This window comes from Trachemys scripta, chromosome 10, assembly GCF_013100865.1.
Source record: "Trachemys scripta elegans isolate TJP31775 chromosome 10, CAS_Tse_1.0, whole genome shotgun sequence".
NCBI classification, from domain to species: Eukaryota; Metazoa; Chordata; order Testudines; family Emydidae; genus Trachemys; species Trachemys scripta.
The window spans coordinates 2,051,983-2,074,734 of NC_048307.1; the positions used below are offsets into that span (position 1 = coordinate 2,051,983).

The 22,752-nt window shown below is 45.6% G+C and overlaps 1 protein-coding gene across 18 annotated transcripts in view; it reads right to left on the reverse strand.

Moving 5' to 3' along the window:
- Nucleotides 1-22,752, reverse strand: part of TNRC6A (trinucleotide repeat containing adaptor 6A) — a 173,912-nt gene that overhangs the window by 82,549 nt on the left and 68,611 nt on the right. The window contains exon 1 of one of the 18 annotated variants that reach the window (XM_034783088.1): nucleotides 361-534. The exons of the other annotated variants lie outside the window; for them this stretch is intronic. Coding sequence (XP_034638979.1) covers nucleotides 361-365 — 5 coding nt within the window. The 5' untranslated portion in view covers nucleotides 366-534. Of the gene's footprint in view, nucleotides 1-360; nucleotides 535-22,752 lie in introns of those variants that run through there. 18 annotated transcript variants of the gene reach the window in all.

Here is a 22,752-nt window from a genome sequence, read left to right on the forward strand (position 1 = left end):
CAGGGGGTGTCTCTTTGCGGCGCAACCTTCGCCATTAGGGGTCTGGGGGGAGGGGTGTTCTCTGCTCTCCGGGTTGCTAGGGCGCCATGTTGGGCGATTTGGTGCCCCGGAAGTGATACCCCCGGCGGGATTTCTCTTCCGGTGCGGCGCGCCCCCCGGCCCCGGTCCCAGCGCCCCCCGCTCCGCGCCCCCCGGCCCCGGCCCCAGCGCCTCCCGGCCCCAGCACCCCCCGGCCCCGGTCCCAGCGCCTCCCGGCCCCAGCACCCCCCGCTCCGCGCCCCCCGGCCCCGGTCCCAGCGCCTCCCGGCCCCGGCCCCAGCACCCCCCGCTCCGCGCCCTTCACACCTCCCCGCCTATCACCTCATGTATGTAAAGTGCTCGGAGTCCGGCCCGGGGTGGCTGCGGCCCGGGCCCGGCGCTGGCTCGGCGGCTCTCTAGGCGGCCTGGGCCCGGCACAGTGGAGCTCGGGGGCCCGGCAGCTGCTGCAGCAGCGTCGCCGCCATTTCCTGCCTCCGTCCTAACTTGGCCGGGTCCGGCGCTGGCCCGCCGCACCGGAAGAGAAATCCCGCCGGGGGTATCACTTCCGGGGCACCAAATCGCCCAACATGGCGCCCTAGCAACCCGGAGAGCAGAGAACACCCCTCCCCCCAGACCCCTAATGGCGAAGGTTGCGCCGCAAAGAGACACCCCCTGGACATCAGCACTAGCTCCCCGGGCGGACACCCGCCTAGGAGAACAGAAAGCATGAGGCCCCCCTCCCCGAGAGAAAGAAAACCCCTGCAAAGACTCTCCTTCCCCGGCTCCCCCTACACTACCCCATAGAGAGCGTCCCACCACCGCCTCTCGTGGTTCCCGGCGTCCCTGCCACACACAGCCCGGGGCTACAGGGAAAGGTTTGGCTGGCCTCATGCCCGGGGCGGCAGGTTTGTATGATTTTTTTGTGGCGCCCAGAACAGGTCCAAGTTCCGACCCTGCATATTGGTGCACATAACAAAATGAATGGGGTGGGGCCAAGGGGCGGGGAGCTGAGGGCTGGGGCGTTTGGGAGGAGCTCAAGGCTGGGGCAGAGGGTTGGGGTGCAGGGGGGTTGGGCAGGGGATGAGATGCAGGGGGGCAGAGGGTTGGGGGGCAGGGGGGTGGGGCAGGGGATGAGATACAGGGGGCAGAGGGTTGGGGGCAAGCGGGTGGGGCAGGGGATGAGATGCAGGGGGGCAGACAGTTGGGGTGCAGGGGATGAGATGCAGGGGGGCAGCGGGTTGGGGGGCGAGGGGGTGGGGCAGGGATGAGATGCAGGGGGGCAGAGGGTTGGGGTGCAGGGGATGAGATGCAGGGGGGCAGAGGGTTGGGGGGCAGGGGATGAGATGCAGGGGATGTGGGCAGTGGGGGCAGGGGACGAGAAGTTTGGGGTGCAGGCAGGCTGCCCTGGGGCTGGGGCCAGAGAGGAGGACTCCACAGTCCCCCCAGCCCTTTTGCACCCCCGGCAGGACACTCATCCAGCACAGACCCTGCACGTGCTCATAGGGGCCGGGCCCCTCTCAGGTGCAGGAAGCCCCCTTATCTCCCCTGTGGTGGGTGCCAGGGGGAGGGGGAGCTGCCATCACATGTGCGCCGCTCCCTTGTGTAGTCGGCAGCGGCTGGCAAAGGAGCACAGCGCGGAGCGACAGTGCAGCCACCCGCTGCCCACAGCACAGGCAGGGACGCTCCGGGGGAGACATGTGAGGGTGGCAAGTAGGGCTGGGGGACACTCTGGGAGATGAGCACGGGGCAGAAGGCAGGGCAAGGGGAGAGACCCGGCCCCAAATATTGCTGGAGCTGGGCCCCTAGGCCCTGAATTTGCTGGAGCACGGGTACCACAGGCCCATATAACTCGCCACTCTTACTCATGCTGCAGGTTAGGAGTATGAAAAAAATCCCACCCTTCCCTGCCAGTGCTTTGTACCCACATTCGCTGCCATGCCAGGAAAAGCCCTACTGTCTGTACCAGCAAATCCTTACCTGTGTAGACAGGACCACAGAGAGCTCCTTCTGCAGAGGACCCCCCCCCCCCCTTTCATGGTGACATTACAACCCACCCTTACAGTGTGAGCTCTACAGTACAACTCCCCTCCCGGACCTGAGCCAAACCCTAGCCCTTATGTAAATCCCTCCCCCTCGCCCCCATAATCTGTGACTTGAACTGCTACTTTAGAGGTAGATGTGGAAGAATTAGATTTTTTTTCTGTAAATGTCAATTTCACACAGACACAACTGAAAAAAATATTTTCAACAGTAATCATAATTTACAGCTAGACAAAGTAAAAAAAAAATGCTGCTTGAAAACTTGTAAGAGTTTGATTTAAGAATATTTACTGTATATTTCAACAAGGACAAGTGTAGAGTACTGCACTTAGGAAGGAAGAATCCCATGCACCGCTACAGGCTAGGAACTGACTGGTTAAGCAGCAGTTCTGGAGAAAAGGACCTGGGAATTACGGTGGATGAGAAGCTGGATATGAGTCAGCAGTGTGCCCTCATTGCCAAGAAGGCCAACGGCACATTGGGCTGCATTAGTAGGAGAATTGCCAGCAGATCAAGGGAAGTGCTTATTCCCCTCTATTTGACACTGGTGAGGCCACACCTGGAGTATTGTGTTCACTTTTGGCCTCCCCTCCTCCCCCCCCACGGAAGGGATGTGGACAAATTGGATAGAGTCCAGCAGAGGGCAACGAAAATTATTAGGGGGCTGGGCACATGACTTACGCAGAGAGGCTATGGGAACTGAGGTTATTTAGTCTGCAGAAAAGAAGAGTGAGGGGGGATTTGATAGCAGCTTCAACTACCTGAAGGGGTTTCCAAAGAGGGTGGAGCTCGGCTGTTCTCAGTGGTGGCAGATGACAGAACAAGAAGCAATGGTATCAAGTTGCAGTGGGGGAGGTCTAGGTTCAATATTAGGAAACACTATTTCACTAGGAGGGTGGTGAAGCACTGGAATGGGTTACCTAGGGAGGTGGTGGAATCTCCATCCTTAGAGGTTTTTAAGGCCCGGCTTGACAAACCCTGGCTGGGATGATTTAGTTGGTGTTGGTCCTACTTTGAGCAGGGAATTGGACTAGATGACCTCCTGAGGTCTCTTCCAACCCTAATATTCTACATGTGCTGTAGAATTAAGAAAAAGACACAGAAGGGCAACAAAAATGATTACGTGTATAAAAAAGCTTCTCTAAGAGGACATACTTCCATAAAAAGGCTGGGGCTGTTCAGCTTAGAAGAGAGATGACTAAGGGGAGATATAAGTCTATGAAATCATGAATGGTGTGGAGAAAAAGAATACGGAAGTATCATTTATCTCATAACACAAGGGCCAGGGGTCACCATCTGAAATTAATAGGCCGCAGGTTTAAAACAAACATAAGGCAGCATTTCTTCACACAACACACCATCAGCCTGCAGAACTCATTATCAGGGGATGTTGTGAAGGCCCAAAATATAACTGTGTTAAAAAAAAAAGAAAAGAATTAGATAAGTTCATGGAGGATAGGTCCCTCAATGACTAGTAGCAAAGATGGTCAGGGACACAACCTCATGCTATAGGTGTCCCTAAGCCTCTGATACCAGAAGCTGGGACTTGACAACAGGGGATGGATCACTCGGTAAATGCTCTGTTCTGTCATTCCCTCTGAAGCATCTGGCGGAAGACAGGATACTGGTCTAGATGGACCATTGGTCTGTCCTAGTATGGCCGTTCTTATGTTGACACTTTGTGTTTTAAGGGTTATAAAGCTTTAACTTTTTAAATCTCAATATCTACTATCATTAAATAATTATTGTCTGATCCCCCCTAATTTCCTGCAACTGTGAAATATTAAATAAATACAAAAGAATGCTTAAACAGATAGTATATGTTGAAATTATATTAAAAAAAATCTAATTCTGCCTATTTATAGGGTGATACATCACCACACAGTGCATGCAAGAAATCCATCTCTGGGGCAGGAAACCCCCACCATGAGAGACCTCCTTATTTATATACATAAAGAACATGAGACCTGCCTGAACCCCAGCAGCATCAGACCTATGGAACTTGCGGGGAAGGGATAGCTCAGTGGTTTGAGCACTGGCCAGTTAAACCCAGGGTTGTAAGTTCAGTCCTTGAGGGGGGCTACTTAGGGCTCTGGGGCAAAAATCAGTACTTGGTCCTGCTAGTGAAGGCAGGGGGCTGGATTTGATGACCTTTTGGGGTCCCTTCCAGTTCTATGAGATAGGATATCTCCATAACTTGTGTTGCCATATATTTGATGGACCAATCCCAGTTTTGAATGGGAACTGTCTTGTGTCCTGCATCCAGCAAGACAATAAAATTGCCCTGAGATACCTTTGGGACACAACGCAATCATCTCAATATTGCAATAGACAGACTATTGCCACAGTATAAAATATGGTAACTCTGTAATGGAACCACAAGTGCCACCATGGCAGTCAACTTGGACAGGGAGACTGTCTCTTAATAAGTCAGTTCCTTCAGCCACCATGTGAGTAGTTTTGATCTAATTTCTCAACATTATTAGGTTACTTAAGTGACTGGAATTGAACAGAATTTCAAGCCATGTCTCACCAATATCAGAGAGAGAGAGAGACTATCACTTCCCTGAGCAACCTAGGAAGATGCAAAGCAAGTAGCTAGGAGAGTAACAACACACCATTTCCATTAAGTATTTTTTCTGCCCATTATTTTATTTTCTGGGCAGTGGCAGTGTGCTCAGCTCTGTATAAAACGCAGCGGCAGAACACACATTTTGAGGAATCGGTATTAACTTACTAGGTAAGCATCAGAAGTAAGACAATAGTCTGCAATCCCTCTAAAAATGAAGACTATAAGAAAAAGGAAGGGGTTAATGTGTTTTCAAAAAAGACTGTTAATTAAAATAGGAGGTAAAAAACATATTGTACTAAAAATGGAAAAGAAGGAAGCTCACCAGCATGGCCACTATCCACTACTCTCTCTGCATTCAAATCATTCCTGAAGACTTTTCTGCTACAAATGCTACTATGGACATTATTATTTATTTATATTACCGCAGCGCCTAGGAGCCCTTGTCATGGACCAGGACTCCATGGTTCTAGGTGCTGTATAAACACAAAAAGATGGTCCCTGTTCTAAAGAGCTTACAATCTAAGTATAAAACAAGAAGACAGACAGACAGATGGGGAAATGAGACAATATTGATCAGCCTGATAAGCAGTGGTCTCCCCCCATAAGCAGCCTATCCACTGTCAAGTTTTTTATAGGCATCATGGAAAAGGAGAGTTTTGAATAATGAAGTAGCTTTGTGGATAATCACAGGGAGCTCCTTCTTCCAATAATGAAGTGCAGTGTGGAAGAAAGCACAGAGTGCTTATTTGAAAATTTAACAAGAGTGATGGAGGATGACATTATGGGCCATCCAGAGGCATCTTGATAGTCAATGAGAGATAAGCAGAGTGGGGATAGACCATGAGGGCCTTGAAAGTGAGAACAACCAGCTTATGTTGGATGCAACAAAGAATGGGGAGTCAGCGTACTGACATATGTTTGAGGAGTAATTGGGACTAATATAAAAAAGATGTTAATTTAACATTACTGAGACATAGTCAAGCACTCCCTTGACCATGCTACTAATGTATTACATAGCTTTCCCCCATCTTTTTGTCAGTCTTTAGATTGTGGGCTCCTTGGAGAAGGACTATATTTTCTTTACTGTTTGGAGAGTACCTAGCACATTGTGGGCATGAACCTCGATAAGTGAAAAGCATACTTAAATAAATAATAATCCAAATAAGTATACAGAGTCATCTGGGGCTTGGATGTGGAAAATAAAGAATGCAAAAAAATAGATGGCCAAATTCATCCAAGTTTAATTGCACTGACTTTAATGGAGTTACCTCAAAAATGAGTTTAGGCAAATGAAACTAGTCAAAGGGATTAAGGGGAATAAAGGGAGGGAGAGAACTGGAAAACAGTAATGCCAAGAGAGGGTTGGGGTTATAGTGGATAGCAAATCAGAAGTTTGCAGTGCAATGCAATTTTTGATTGCATTCTCAAAGGCATCATGTTATGGCACACAATTTATTTATTTATTTATTGTGTGCAATAACATTGTCCTGCTGTGTTTTTAACCCAGAATATTGAAACAGTGAGAATGTGAAAATGAAACTGACTATTAAAAAACAGGAATGATTTGATTTTCATCATCCAAGCCCAGAAAACATAGGAAGGAAACAAAGAGCATAAATAACAGCAGGAAACTGATTTATTGTGATGTAATATATTTATATTCTATTACTGTAGTGCCTAGAGGCCCATTGTACAAACACATAGGAAGATAGTTTCCCTTTCCCAAATATTATAATCGAGGGCCTTGATCATACAAGGTATTCTGTGCAAGCAGACTCCAAATGGGTAGGAGCCACGTGGATTTCAGAGGCCCATTCACACAGAATATCTCCTAGGTTCAGGGCCCAGGAAGACAAGTCATATATGGATGATGGGGAAGAGCAATACAATCAAATATATATAGTTTTTGTATATCTCTATTTAAAATTACAATTAAAAATATTAGAAAGTTTTTGCCAACTAGCCTTATCTACCCAGCTTTAACTGACTGATTTTCTATAGACATCACAGCAGAAGTGGATTCTGGGGAGATTTTTTTCAATGTTTAAAATTCACTTTTAGCAATCTAAGGTGTTAATACTGACAGCTGAGGAAATGGGGTTGTTTACAAGGTTAATTTTAAGCTGTGTCCCTTGAACACACACTGGGACATTTATTAATATGATTAATTTGTAACTATTTTTCAAACTTGTACATATAATTTATTTTACATGTTTACATCCTTGTGTTTAGTTAGTGTAAAAAATTAGTAAGGTTTCAATATCTGATCAGTAACACCACACAAGGACATAGACACAATATTGCCAATGGCGAATATAATAAATAGTGAGAATAGATAATAGGTTTTTACCCAAAACAGCTAAAGTGAAAAGGGCTTAGTGCTGTGCCGGACAGACTAATAGTGAGGATGTAACATTCCTCTAGTTACATCTCTACAAACCAATATTTTTTTCCCCTCATATGTTCAGATACATTAGCCTACTATACATGCCGTCCTGCACCACTGCTGGAATACTTTGGTGCATAATAACCCTGTCACCCACAAGGTTGCTTATCGGCAGTTCCTGCATTTAGCTCTGAAGCATTACTTCAAACTAGCCTAGGAGTTTGAACAGTTACTGTTCAAGGAAACAATTATTCTTGTACATGCCTTCAGTGCTATTCAGGAATTTATTTTTTTTCCAAACTCTTCTACTGTTAACATGGAAATAAGCAGAGTTTCAACTGTGCTATCATAGGAGATTGTGAGAAACGAGAATGAAGGCAGCTAGGTGGTTGTTTTGCTGGTGAAGGGAAAAACCTCTTGCAAAACTGTCATGAACATTTACCAGCCCAGCTGCAAAATCTCTTCATTTGGTTTTTAACCTCATCATTGGTACTAATGAAAAAATTAAAGCTATTTTTGTGACCTGTCAAAAATCTGACTCACCTAGACTAGCGAGCAAGCTGACCGTCACATATATTTTGACCCCCAATTGTCCTCAGACATCTGCTAGAATACAGCCTGTCTTGCTGGTAGAGTGAACGGGTGCAATATATTGCTGCTAAAGAAACCTCATATTATTAAAGCCAAGCATTTACAACAAAGCCGCATAGAAAAAAGGGTCCTTTTCATCCTGTTCCTACATGCTAAATAATATAACTTGGATTATTGTGCAGCTGGAAAACACACACACACACAAAGAGATTGTGTCATGTTTCTCTTACTTAAATAGGCAATGACAACCTTAAAATCAATTTCTTTGTTACTAACAGTAGCTTTGAAGCTTCTAAGTGAAATCTCCTTTGAGATTAATTTTTCCTCATTTATAAAAGCTGTTTGGGGTTTATTTATGTGTCAAGCTGGGTAACTGGAGGCCATTCTTTGTTGACATTTCTGTTCCACTTCCTGTTACTGTGCTTCATTCCCCACACTCCCACTTCATCCACTCTTGAAAGGGATAGTATCTGATGTAATAGAACTGCTGCTAGGCCTGTCTTCCGTTGTGAAGGTTAACAAATATATTATGCTCTCTAGTTATGTCATGTTGTTAACTGAATCATGGCACTGTCAATAAAAATCATAGTCAAGGTCTGTAGGTTTCTCAATTATTTTAGACTCTGCTCTAATTTTATGCATACGCATGCTCCTAGGAAGTGGTCTGCTATTCAGCAACTGCTTCCATTCAACCCCTAAATACCAAGGCTCAGTTATACACCTTCAGTGGACCTATCTATTCCACTAACTAACCCTGTATCACTTCCTCCCCTCCATGTTCTGATCCCAGATCTTCCAATTCCAAAGTCTCATTTCCCTGCAACTCAGAGCCAATTTTGCAGTTTTAAAATACCAGCAAACTGGCCTTGTGACAGCATTGCAAAATTCAAGCTAGGTGACAACCGTCAAGTAGGGAGTCTCTTCAGGGGGAAGTGCAAGGAGGTGAGAATTCACCTGCCAAAAAGTAGTGCCAGCTATTGCGGCAGTATTCCTAGGCACAGTATAGCAACAGGATGCAAGCAGTACCAAGTGGTCATGCACTCTATTTATTTCATCTTGTTTCACATCTTGCCGATGATGTGGACAAAGCCAAAATAGGAGGCTGAGCTTCATACCGGTAGGAGTTCTGCTCTGAATACAGGATTTTATCAATTCGGCTACAATAAGGGAGTGATTGTGGATCACGGATGGCAGGGCAGCACAGGCCCAACACTAGCCCATATCCATGATGGGCCAGATCTTCTACCTCTTTCTTCGCAGAAATATCTGGGTTAGGTGCAGAGGAACTCCATGAGGAATTTTTTCCCAAAGTAATTCTGCTGCTGCTACTCCAACCAAAGTGCTTGTTCAGGCTTAGCAAGAGACAGGCCAGGTATTCTGGGTTTCCTTAATGCTCTTTTTTGTTTTGGGCCCCAAGAAGAATGTAAGAGCAAGGCTGTCCTGTTAGATTCTATCTAGAGTCAATTCTACTCAGTGTTTGCCATCTGTCCTTAGTTTCATAAGAACGGCCATACTGGTCCATCTAGCCCAGTATCCTGTCTTCCAACAGTGACTGGTGCCAGTTGCTTCAGAGGGAATGAACAGAACAGAGCAATTATCGAGTGATCCATCCCCTGTTCTCCAGTCCCAGCTTCTCACAGTCAGAGAGTTAGGGACACCTACAGCATGAGGTTGTGTCCCTGACCATGTTGGCTACTAGCCATCAAGGGACCTATCCTCTGTGAACTTATCTAATTCTTTCTTTGAACCCACTTATAGTTTTGGCCTTTACAACATCCCCTGGCAATGAATTCCACAGGTTAACTGTCTGTTGTGTAAGGAGGATTTCCTTATGTTTGTTTTAAACCTGCTGCCTATTAATTTCATCTGGTGACCCCTGGTTCTTGTGTTAGGTGAAGGGGGAAATAACACTTCTCTATTCACTTTCTACATACCATTCATGATTTTATAAACCCCCATCTCATTTTCTTTTAGTCGTCTCTTTTCTAAGCTGAACAGTCACAGTCTTTGTAAGCTTTCCTAAGATGGAAGCTGTTCCGTATCCTTGACCATTTTTGGTATGGTTTTCTGTACCTTTTCCAATTCTAATAGATCTTTTTTGAAATAGGGCAACCAGAACTTCTTGCATTATTCAAGGTGTGGGTATACCACGGATTTACATAGTGGCATTATGATATTTTCTGTCATATTATCTATCCCTTTTGCAATGGGTTCCTAGTTTGAAATTGCAGAACTGCTAACTGTGCTACATAACCTATCGCTTAAATCAGTCTCTGTACCAGGTGACTGGAGGAGAGCTAATGTGATGCCCATGGGCCCCTCGGACGACTAGGCCTCCTCGGCATTACAGTACTACAAATAGTTACTAATAATGGGGATTTCTATCCCAGGGTGCAAATCCTGCCCATGAGTTCAGGCCGTTGCCCAGTATGGATAATTTAATGTTACACTTTCACCATTAAACAAACATGGCCTTTTGGTCACTGATCCGTCCACACACCTTTTTCCTAGCCCCTGGCTAGCATCGCAATTCAGCTGCCACCCAAACCCATTGAGTGTGACCTGACATCCTGATGGAGACACGGGGTTCCTTCCTTCTGGAACTACCGGTATAACTTTCTCCTTAATTAGGATGTTCACATCATGCAACCAACCAACAACAAAAAGAAAAGGGAAAGAAAGAAAAAATGCAGAAGATAAAGAAATCTTCTGACTAAAAATAGTTAAAAACAAGCTGGCACCATTTCAATATGTTTCCTACTTCCCCCTCCCCCACCTTTTCCCTTTATCTGCAATTTGCTGTCAAGTCTTCATAGCAAATGAGGGCTTCAGTGTGAAGTTGTAAAGCCGACATGTTAGAAAATACTTTCTGCCTAATGTCTGGGGAAAATAAAGCAAGAGGCTCCTTTTATAAGTCAATGTGAGAAGTGCAGGCCTGGGAATGTGGTGAATTTGCAGTCAATAACCCTTTGCCGCTTGTTACATTCAGCATCATTACATAGAATGAAGAAGCTGTCATGAGCAAAACAGATTGCTTTCAAAATTGCACTTGATTTAAATAATCCAAATTAGCTGATCTGACAGACAGGGGGAAACAGTCTTCTTGTTAACACACAGAGACTGTGTCTTACTCTACCAGAACCCTCCTTTCCCAGATCACTGTAGAGCTTTTATTTACAGTATTTATGTTTGGAGCATTTTAAAATAGTCTTAGCCCTGTGCTAAGGGCTTATCATACAGGGACTGATCAGACAATCTTTACTTATACAAGTAAGTCTTACTCACACAAGCAGTCCCAGTGAAGTCAACTGGACTTCTTGCATAAGCAAGGATTACTTTAGTCTTTGTAGGATCCCTAACCAGGAAGAGAAAAAGAGTATGACAGATTTTGAAGTTGCGAACAAAAAGGATTTGGCTTCTCCTCCAACAAGAGCTGGAACGCAGCCAAAAAGAGCAAAATCTCATCCTAGGACTCGCGATTAAACAGCCAGTGCCTATTTCACAGGCCGCAATAACAAACAGCCATTAGATCTGTGCTCAGGAAAAGAAAATTCACTGCCTAGCCTCCAGGCTTCACTTGCATTTCCAGCTTTATCACCATTACACAGGGTGATCAGAGTCGGGAGAGCAGGCAAGAGGGGTTATTAAATGATAATTTAATCCTATCCTTTAAATCTGCACAAAAATAATAAAAGAGAAAGAATTTCTCTGTGGTTTAAAGCTGGCCCAGCTTGCTTTTCCTGGTCTGCATTTGGGAAAGCTGCCAGCTGCAAAATGGAATTGCTGAGCCTAAATTTCACTCTGCATCCAGCCAGTTATCCCTTCCTCACGTCCCCTGGTCTCCTAAGTGGTGCAGTGCAATGGACATTTCCAATCTTTCTTTCTTTACCAGGGTTCCATTACACTTCCAAAGAAATATCACATGGATGGGTTCATTGTTCTTTTCCTTTGTGCAGCTCCCTCCAGTCTGCACTGCCCAGTCTGCAGTGATCAGAGTTATTTTGGAATTGCTTTCAAGGCCTGTATTTTTCCATTGACTTCAATAGGCTTTGGCTCAGGTGCTCAGGGTATGTCTACACGGCAATAAAACGCCCACAGCTGGCTGGTGTCAGCTGGCTAGGGCTTGCGGGGTATTCAACTGCAGCACAAGCATTCGGGCTTGGGCTGGAGCCTGGGCTCTGGGACTCTTCCCCCCTCGTGGAGTCTTTACACCAGCACACAATGCTGTGCAGCGCAATGGTAAGGCGTGGCTGCCAGCGAGGTGTCACAAGCCCTTACAGAGGAGATTGGTCCCAACAGAGCACACAACGTTAGTAGCGTAGACAGAGGAGGTCAAGCTAGGACCAGGTGGAGAATGCACATCCAACTCGGCCCCGGTGGTCTGCTCCAGTTGTTAGGATTGCTGCCTATGTTTGTTCAGACTCTCTTACACCATTGTCTATTGAAGATGAATCTCTTTATCTTCAATGACTTATTCCATGGCACCACTGTTCAGTAGAGCTAGATTACTTGCAGACTTGGGCCATTTAATTTTGCATGACTGTACAATAATATTACACACTATTTTTACTCTGCCACAAACCGTATTTCTTCTGCACCAGCAATACTATGTGTTGCAGGAGTTCACAAGGATAGTAGTCTGGGGAGTTCTTGAATGACCGAGAATCAGACGTGGCGCTAGAGCAGGTTTTGTTGACCAGTTACACACACTACAGCAGGTGTTTTGGCACTAATTACTCCTGTGACTGTCCCAGGCCGGATAGGCATTCTACAGCAAAGTTTCTTTGCCTTGAGGCAGGCAATGTGGTTTAACAATTAAAAACACAAGACCACAGGTCACTACTCCTGGATTTTATTCCTGCCTGTGGCATGGACTTGTTGTAGGACCTTGTGAAAGTCACTTACCTTCCGAGTCTCAGCTTCCAGCAGCTATTAAAGGACACTGCAATAACTCTCAGAGTGTGAGGCTTAATTTATTAATGAGTGTAAAGAGCACTGAATGTGCTGCAGAAGAGAAAAGTAGTCTAAAATATAAGTTTCAGAAAATAGAGAGCACTTCCTCAGATACATACTTAAAATAACGCTCACCACTCAGCTATCCAAAAACGAACGTCAGCCTTAGGAGAATGAGCCTAACGTAGGCTGTGCAAAATCCAAGCTCTCTTTGGTCCCATTGATCTGGTGTGTCTCCCCCCCACCCACACAAATCCAAAGGGACTTTTCCCAGATGCTGAAGGCGGTGGCCAAAATGTGAATCTCAAATACAGCAGCTGGTTTAGGACCTCTAATGAATGGGAGGATTTTGCATTGTAGGGCTTGTGAATTCCTGTGGTATGGATAATTTATTACCCAGTCACAGAACGATATAACTCTTTAAGGGCAGCATGTAAGAGTATCAAGCCGCTGCTTTAGTATATCCTCACTTGAATGTATTAATAGTCCAGGAATAATCTGATATTGTAGGGCTTCCCCAGCATGTAGGAATCAGTCATGAAGCTCTGTGATGGGAGAGGGTGGGCTGTGAGGAATAACTGCAATCACTTATGTTATTTGTAGTAACAATGTACTGTATAGACAAATGCACTCTGGAGCAAAAGGGGGACATTTCTGTGAACAATTACTTATATTTAAGAACTGCCTCTAATGCTCCTTCTTTGAAATGGTTTCCTATACTGGGCATGTACTTATTCAAAACGAATGGCTCTGTTAAGCTGACCCAGCACCACTGCACTTCCTCCTCCGCCCCCAAAGGCGAGCTATTTGCATGAAGAAACCCAGAGAAATGACCCCCTGCAACCCCTCCTCTTCCAAGCCTTTCCAAACCAGGGGATTTGTTTGTCCCCACCTGCAGCATGCATTATATCATTTGCAAACTATGCCAAATCCAGGCAGTTAGTCTTGGACATCACTAAAAACAGCATCACAAGAACAGGCCAGCAGCATTCCCGTGCACGCCCAGTACGTCAGGGGCTGGCTACTGCCTCACTCTCTATTCTAGACTTTTCACTTTCAAATCCCTCACTGTTGTGCTTGCCAGAGCGGCTCCACCATGGCAGCAATGGTTCCCTCTTGTAAGAAATTAGCTCATCTCCACTTGCCATAAAACAAACCAACCAACAAAAGACAGAGCTAACCAAGGTTTCAGATACGAAACCAAAGAAATGTTGTATACATTTGTTTGTGAAGGAAGCCATCCAACTCCAACAGCATAGCAACAAGAAGTTACATTTATACAGAACATTTCCTTCCAAAGTGTCTTATGATCTTTCTGCTCACAGGAATCACTTTACTCGTGACCACACTCCAGCAGCTGTCTAGCAGAGCACCACTGCACAGCAGGTTAAGACAAGTAGTGAGGGGAATACTGTATTCACTTGAATTACCAAGGAACCTAAGGAGACACGGTGAGGGAGATCATATCCTCATCTGTCGGTGAGAGAAACAAGCTATCGCGTATGTCTACACAGCAACTAGACTAGACAACAACTCACACTTCAGGGCTGTTTCATTGGTGTTTAGACACTTAGGCTTGGGCTGGCACACAGGTTCTAGGACCCTGCGAGGTGGGAGGGTCCCAGTGCTTGGGCTTCAGCCTGAGCCTGGAATTCTAGCCAAAAAGCAGTCCTGCAGCCCGAACCCCGGGAGCCAGAGTCAGCTGGCATGGGCCAGCCGTAGGATTTTCTTTGCTGTGTAGACAAACCCACAGAGAGCTATTACCTCACCCGCCTTGTCTCTCTAATATCTTGGGACCAACTACACTGCACACAAGGCATTTAAGGAGGCACAATATGATTTCCTAAGCTGTAATTTGGCCAGGACATGTGGCTTTACACCTCTACTCCAGCAACAAGTGCCAAGGGATCTTTAGCGATCACATTCACAGTGGGGAGGACCTTGGTTTTGCATCTTATCCTGCTGATGTAATAAAACACTTCACCGATTGGCTGAGAGTTAGAGAAATGAAATCTCTGTCTTCCTACAGCTGCATCCCCCGTCCACAATCATAATAGAACAACAACGCTCCCCACACAACGGAAGTGGCCCCAGAAGCAAGCACTTTTCCTCCTTCCTGCTCCCCATGCCCTGAGCCCCAGTTAAGTGAAGGCTAAAGATGGCTTATTACGGAACCCCCAACCTGCTAATGCCTCTGCCGGGCAGTCCCAGTCTGCCCTTTTTGCCTCATTGGCTTGGGAGTTGGGCAGGGACTGGGTGGTTTGGGCTTTGGTCCGAGCCCAGAGCTTTGGTGTATGCACTAGCCTGGGTTCCTGCCATTGGTTTGGCTGCTTGATTTGCAGTAGAGTAATGCAACCTGAACACTTGGCATGCTTGTTTCTACACTCCATAGCACGGGCATATGTAAATCTGATTCCTCTCTGGCCAAGAGAATCCCTGGCACCCAGCGCACTAACAAGCTACATCAGGCCACAGGAATTCTGCAAATCCATGCACGTGGTTGTATGTACATTTTAACGATAAACTCCGTTTGGGAGACGTGATAGGTGTGTTTGCATCAGGGTCATCTAAAAGAGAAGAGGGTGGGCATTGGTTAGGACATGGGAATACTTGCCCAACGACCCTGATTTAACCTTCTTCTGCTCATTCCTCAAACTGTTGCCCTTTCTTTTGCAAGGTCAGGAGCCTGTCTTCATGTTCCTGCTGAGCTCCCACAGTCCGTGTCACTCGTGGTCCAGCACTCCCTGATTCTCAGCCAGGTCTTTCAAGACAGGCAGAGAGGATTGGAACCCTTCACGTTTCCCCCCATTACTGTGGTATCATTTCTTCCACCATTTTGCTGCTCTCTCCCGGTTTCAGTGATGCTTGGGTCAGAGGACATGCTGCTGCTGTTGGTGTTCTGCTTCTGATCAGTGCTAGGAGGATGCTTCTGATTTGGGACTGATTGTCGTCCCAAAGCTTTTTAGTTTCACGATCACCCTCCTTTTTTCCTCCCCTCTCATCTCGGATGGTAGTGCTGTACAGGGAGCAGACACTTAGTTACTGTCCTAGCCAGTCACTGGTGCAGTGGAACTGCCTCTTTGCAGTCCCCAGCGCTGCCTCATTGCACCTCAGAAGAGGGAGGGCTCTCAACGCAACAAAGCAGACGTCAGTTTCGGAGCAGTTTCAGTAGCAAGGACTTCAGATCTAGGATACCCAGGGCCACACTGACAATGTGCCAGGAGTCCAAGGGCCCCATCTTATTTGCATATCTATTTACATACTTTTAAAAACACAAACACATGCACCCCCCCCACATCTGCTGAGACTCACACCTGCCTCAAGAGAGGAAGAAAAATGGCTCGTTTGGCGCTCACTGGCAATTAAAATCCCCTACAGCTGCTCAGTGTTTGACCTTAGTTCCCACCATGGCGATGGGGAGAAGGCGGACACAGGCAAGCAAAAGGGGAAGATGGGTGCATGAACCATAGTCTGGTCTCTGCGTTTCTCTTCAAGTGCTTTCTCCGCTGTCCAAGGAAGGGAGATTGGGGTGTCAGCTGTTGGGTTTCTCAGGCAGTCGACAAGCACGGACAAGGTTGCTCCCAAAATGACAAGTGTGAGTTTGAAATGAATTTTCAAAGATAAATAGATGGCAGGAAAGTGAAAGAAATCTCCCCCCCCCACCCCTACCCTACACCCTACTCCTTGGTGCACTGAAGTGAGCTGTAGCCCACGAAAGCTTATGCTCAAATAAATGTGTTCGTCTCTAAGGTGCCACAAGTACTCCTGTTCTTTTTGGGGATACAGACTAACACGGCTGCGACTCTGAAACCTGCATCTGATGCAGAATTCATGTTAATGAGATTCTCCTAGTAGGCTGAGCGGCTAACCATGGTATTTCCTTCCACTGGGGAGCTCAGGTAAAACCCAGCTCCACTGAACAAACGGGCTACAGTTGTGGGAGAAGAAAAAAAGCAAAGAAACAAAGTGTTCTCAGCCTGATTAAATCACATACGTTTCTGACTAGCCATTTTGCCAATAAAACAAAGGCTGCTTTGAAATGGATGCCTGGCCTGGCCGTCTGCCAAGGCGTAACAGAAGACAAAGGAGCAGAATACAAATGCAGAGCTAGGAAGTGGTAAGCAAAGCATGATGCCTCTGCAGAAGGGAATGCACGTTGCCATGGAGACTAAGAAGGCCAAACCAGAGAGAAAAGAAAGCTACACTCAGGTCGGACTCAAACCCAGAAAAGCCAAGAAATGCAGGCCTCGGGCCTGAGCACTGTGCGATCTGCCCCAGAGATCAGCCACGGTCTCCCACAGTGCTGATGTGCCAGCGGAGATGGGGGACCAAACCTCATCTCCTCTGCTGGCAGTGCAGGATGGCACCTCAGCCTGGGCGTGGACAGTCCTGGCCTGGCGGGGCTGGAGACAAACACAGTTCTTTGAAAATGTCTGTGTCCGTGGTTTTAGCAGAAATATTAAGATAAGTTTCCTAAGAGCACAGAATATGAAGCACCAGAGTGGCTGATTGCTCCCTTTTGTAATGCAAAGGCCTGGGTGAGATAGTGCAGTGCCCAGATACCACAATGAAGCCCAGCAATGATGGCCAAACACCCCATTTGTAGACAGAATCCTTGAGAAAGTAGTGACATCATGTGACATCTGCCAACGTCCTGCATGCTTCAGGACAGGACCAGTCAGGAGACATCCCTAGGGACACTAAAAGGTGGTGGTGACATGGCAACGGATACAGGCCATCTCCCAATGCGCCTACTGCCTGATCTCATTGCAGCTTTTGACACAGCCAAGCCCATGGTGCTGCTGATGCACGTGCATGAAATGGTGGAAATGCAGCTGGATATAAAACAGTGGCTCAGAGAGGGTGTGGTGGAGGATAACTGCTCCTGTTCTCCAAAAGCCCTCATCTGTGGAGTCCCACTGGTCTATCCTGTCCCCACTCCTCTTCAGTAGCTGTAGAAGACCACTCTGGGAGGTGTTTCCAACACTACAGGCACTTGCTGCAATTAGCCAATGACACCCACTTGTGCAACTCATTTCTCACAGACACAACCAACACCATCACTAGCATGACACAATGCTTAGAGGACATCACCACCTGTATAGAAAGCAGCTGCTCAAACTAGATCTAAACAAGGCCAAAGATGCTAGCTGGAAGAGGGAATGCTTCCAAGAAGCAGCCCTTCCATACAGGACATCTGCCCCAATTCTCCAAAGTGACGCAAAGCCTAAGAATTGTGCTCCATTGTGACTAAGCCTAGATGATCTGGCAGTGAAAAAAGCCTTCTTCTATCTGCAGATTGCAAGGAAACTTCACGCCCCTAACAACTCCTGGTCCATGCACTCATCACTTCTCGACTCGATTCCTGTAACTCACTGTATCTAGGGAGGAACGTGGAAAGAATGGAGAAGCTCCTAGTCAAAAAGAATAAGGCAGCCTGGTTTCTCATTAGGAAAACCATTGAAAGCACATCATACCTGGGCTCCAGTCCCTCCACTGGCTCCCAGTCCTAGGCCCTGTCCTGATCTTCAAAACCATCAATGGGTTGGGACCCAGATCTATCAGCAACTGGCTCTCCACTCATGACCTACCAAGACAGCTGTGCGCCTCTGGGATGCTGCAGCTGATATAGACCAGGATGAAGTGTGAGGAAACTAGATATAAAGCATTTTCAGTCGGGGGGAGGGGGAGGTTGGCCAGGGGACAATTTTTCAAGGAGATTAAACTAATCCAGGGCATGCTGCAAGGCTTTCCTGTTTGATAAAGCTTTCCCACTATAACTGTGAGGTATATTATATTATGGTCTCTGGTCACGACTGGGGGTCCATTGTACTAGGCACAGTACACACACACACACACACACAGTCACTGCCCCAAAGGAGCTTCCTACACCGTCGTACAAGTAATATAAGTAGGATGCTAGGGAGGCAGACAATCAAATGTATGTAATTAAAAAAAAATCATATGTACATTAGCTATTTATTTTTAGCTGCATATTATATAAGTATTAATAAACAATTTCACTCCATGCATCTGAAGAAGTGGGTTTTTACCCATGAAAGCTTATGCCCAAATAAATTTGTTAGCCTTTAAGGTTCCACCAGACTCCGCGTTGTTTTTGTGGATACAGACTAACACGGCTACCCCTCTGATATTTGATTATATAAGTATTGGCTATTCCCAGCTGCCCCACAAATGCACTAGTTACACTTTGGCTGGTTACTTGCGGGCATCCTGGCAGATGATGAAGTGGGCAGTATCTTTATGGATTAACAGAGGGAGGACGTTCCAAGAAGGGGTAGTGTGGAAGAAAGCATGCAGATGTTTTCTTTATATCCCCCACAGGCCTTCCTTAGACCAGGTAAAGGAGAAGTTCAGAAGACTCCATGAATTCCTCTCGGGGTCTTTCCTGGCAGATATAATTTAGCTGGAAAGCGTTTAGATACTACAATGACAGATAGACAATTGACATAATCTGAAATTAAAGTAATCTACATGGGCATCGGCAGACTGTTTCCCACAAATTAGACTCCATGGCAAAATTAAAGAATCTCCTGCACGCTCCAGGTTTTGTCAGTGCCAGACTCATTCATTAAGGAAAATGTTACGCTTGTTTAAGTCGATCCGTGAGTTAGTGGAATTTAACAGGGGTCTGTGTGGAGAGGTGGAGACCTACCGTTTAGACAGCTACTGAGATAACAGACTAGTTAAAAGAGATGACAAGGGCAGTGGATCTCACTCTTCAGGGCACAACCTGAAAACCCGAGGGGGTCAGGAAGGAATTAACTTTCCCTTCTTTGGTCAATCCAAAGGGTGAATGTATGTGCGAGGAGCTGCTTTAAAGCCCTAGCTCCAGGCACCTGCTGGACTGTTCGGGACAACAATTCACACTGAACAGTTTATTCAGCAAATTCAGCCTCTTTCTGCTCTCAAATTATCTGCACAAAGACTTTGTATTTGTGATTAAAATTATTCAGTGAATGGTTTATTCCAACACATTTGAGTCTATGGGTGGCTCATAAATGATGTGCAGTGAGGAAGGACTTTGAGTATTTATTCTCTGTGCTGTGGGACCTAAAATACACAGTACGTGTTTGTGTCCTGCCTGAATGACTCCCAGATCGAGGACTGGGTGGTTTCTCCACCCAGCTGAAGCTTGGGCTGAAGGGTCAACTATATGAGGACAAACACCCAGCTCTACATGTCCTTCATGGCTACTGAAAATACCACCATCTCCCAGCTTTCTGGCAACCTTTCTGAGATCAGCACCTGGACGAAGAACAATTGGCTGACACCGAATCCACGTAAGACTGAAACCATGCTAATGGGAAGAGGGACGTGCCTTGAAGATCTCTCCTCCATTAATCATCCCTATGTAGCCAGTGATTTGAGTTTATTGTGTGATGTTATGATTAACCAACACTTATGTCATATAGAATTATTGTATCCTAAACAGAGTAAAGTTGTAGGATTATAGATATAGAAGATTGATCAGTAGTCAGTATGTATTAGGTATCTAAGGAGGGCTGAAATGCAAGGCCTACAGGCGGAGGCCTGTAAGATTTTAGCTTAGCCAGACTAGCCCATAGGCTTAAAAAATGCTTAACATAAGTGAGTGACCAAAGAATGACCCTGTGCCACAAGATTACAGGAAAAAATGTACCAATGTGTGATATTGCAAAAAAATTAACAGTAACAGTAATTTTTTGCTTACAAAATACTCAGTAGTCACTTTTTTTCTAACACATGCCCTAATTGCAGGGTGCACTATGTGCCTAAATGCTAATAAGGTATTGTCAGAATCACATTATAAAAAAAGAGTGCCCAAATTAGGAAAATTGAGTTCCCTATGGGAAAACTCTAGTAGAAACCATCCCTCTACCAATGATCAATTGGCCAGGCAGCCATCAGACCTTAAGAATATCATTAAGGATGTAAGTATGACTATATTTGTAACTTGTGCATAGGTCTTTAATGAATTTCTAGACGCATGGGTAATTAAAACTTTAACTGTAACTTGAATAAAACTTGCAAAACAGACTAGACCTTGTACTTGTGAAATGTTTGTGTGGCCACTACCCTTGGCCTTTATGTGCTCCTACAGACTCTAAATCCGAAGCAAGTAGAAGAAGTGACTTTCACTCCGCTGGAGGTTGAAACTGTAGCCACCAGAGCCGAACCCACGGTGTTGTAATACAACATTACTAAATGCACTTTCCATAAAATAAAAGGCTACACCGTCCATCAAAGGCATCTGCTGTCAAACTGTCCATCAGCCCATCTCTCCCTCCGTGACCCTGGCTACCCAGGACAGCTGTGTGCCAGCTACTGAGGGGAGATTCGTGACTGACAGCACCTGCCTAGAAACCAGACCAGGATAATGGAACTTACCCCTGTAAAGAAATAAGAATGAACACTACCCCTTGACTGCATTCAAACACCCACCTTTTTTCTCTTCCCCACAACAGCCTCTTCCTTCTCACAGGTTCATTCACTTGAAATAAATAACTGAAGAAAAGCACCCCCACTCTGCTTCTCTTGTCAGGCCAGGAAGAGAGACAACGCTGTCATTTTTTAAGCGATGGGAGGCACTCAAGTACTACAGTGATGAGGGCCATATAAATAGCTAGAAAGATAGATTAGACAGAACAGGGCAGAGCACATTGTCAGCACACAACAAATAATAAATTAAGAACCAGAATCCCTAGGCAGGCACTTTTCTAATAAACGACATTTTGATCTATAGCTTTAACAGCTTCTTCCAAGCCACCATGCATTGGAATTAGGAAAATGAAACGCAGTAACCTGTCCTGTCAGCCCTTAGAAGGCTCATACAGGTATAAATGTAAATATGCAAATAGCAATTAAAAATTTACTGCGTATACAAGGAAGCCATTCCTCCACTGAAAATAACTTGGCAACTTCACTACTTAAAAAAAAAATCAATTTTCTGTTTTCCACTTTAAACAACTCGCATCTCCTACCCCCAAAACACTTCCCCCTGAGAAAGCCGTTCTGGAGTTAGAAGGGCACAGAAACCACCCCAGCTCGGTGCACTGCATTCTCTCTTTATTTGTATCGCGGAGCTTAAAAAATCAACAACAACAAGCTCACCAGATTGTTTTTTCATGGGTTAAATATAATTAGCGCCTACTGGCTGGCTGAGATCTCAGCCTAGAGTATATTTTCTAGTTGGGTTGAATAAACGTTACTCTTCAAAATGCTCTCAGACCCATCACAGTTTTCCTGGTGGTGGTGGTATAATATAATTTGATTGCAACAACAGCCAGGCTGGAAAAGGTTCTATCCCCACCAAATCAATTAGCAAACACCTTCCGCCTGCCATCTCAATGCGAGCCAAGAGCATGTGATCGGTAGTGTCTGGGACTCATTTATTCTCATGTAGCAATCAAAACTTAATTTATCTTATTTTAATTAAAGCTAAAATATTCAGCAGCCTCCAATTCCTCTCTGCTTTGCAGGGGGAAAAAGTACCACAGCGGAATGAAGCAACATGATAGAAAGAAAAGCCTTTGAAATAAACATGTGCTGGTTCTGTTGGCTTTTATTTAATATGTAGCCCTTTTCTTAAAAGAAATAATTACGTTTCAAAACCTCCCTTCCTTGTTCAGAGAGCTGCTTCTTTCTACATTAATGCTATTTGCATGCACCATCTCCTCCTATCCCTCAATAATTTAAACCTTCATTTTTTATTCACTCAGTTGTCAGATTCATTTACATATCATATATCTATATTTAAGACAGAGTTCGCGCGCTTTTTGGGGGGAGGGAGGGGGACGGGAAATAGATTCCCCTTCTAATTTAACAGCATCTCAAGGTAAGGACTGGCTGTGTGACGAGAACATTACTTAGATTTGCGCTAGTTACTGCAGGTGCTGAAACTGTCTTTTGTTAGGAGCCAGAAGCGCTGACCTGGACTCCACAACTTCCTGAGGCCGGTCCTCTATTTTCACTTTGTGCACAGGAATACAGCTACAAATGCATTTCTTTTCTTTGTGCAGGGCAAATGAAAACCGCCATTATCGCATCCTCTCACTCACAGGGGGAATGGGAGAACCTGTTTGATGAAGAACTGCCCAAGCTCAAACCAAACCACAGGAAAGAGTTTGGAAACTCTGACTTCATTTTTACCTGCCTGGTTCCAGCCAATGATGGAAACCGAACTGTAACT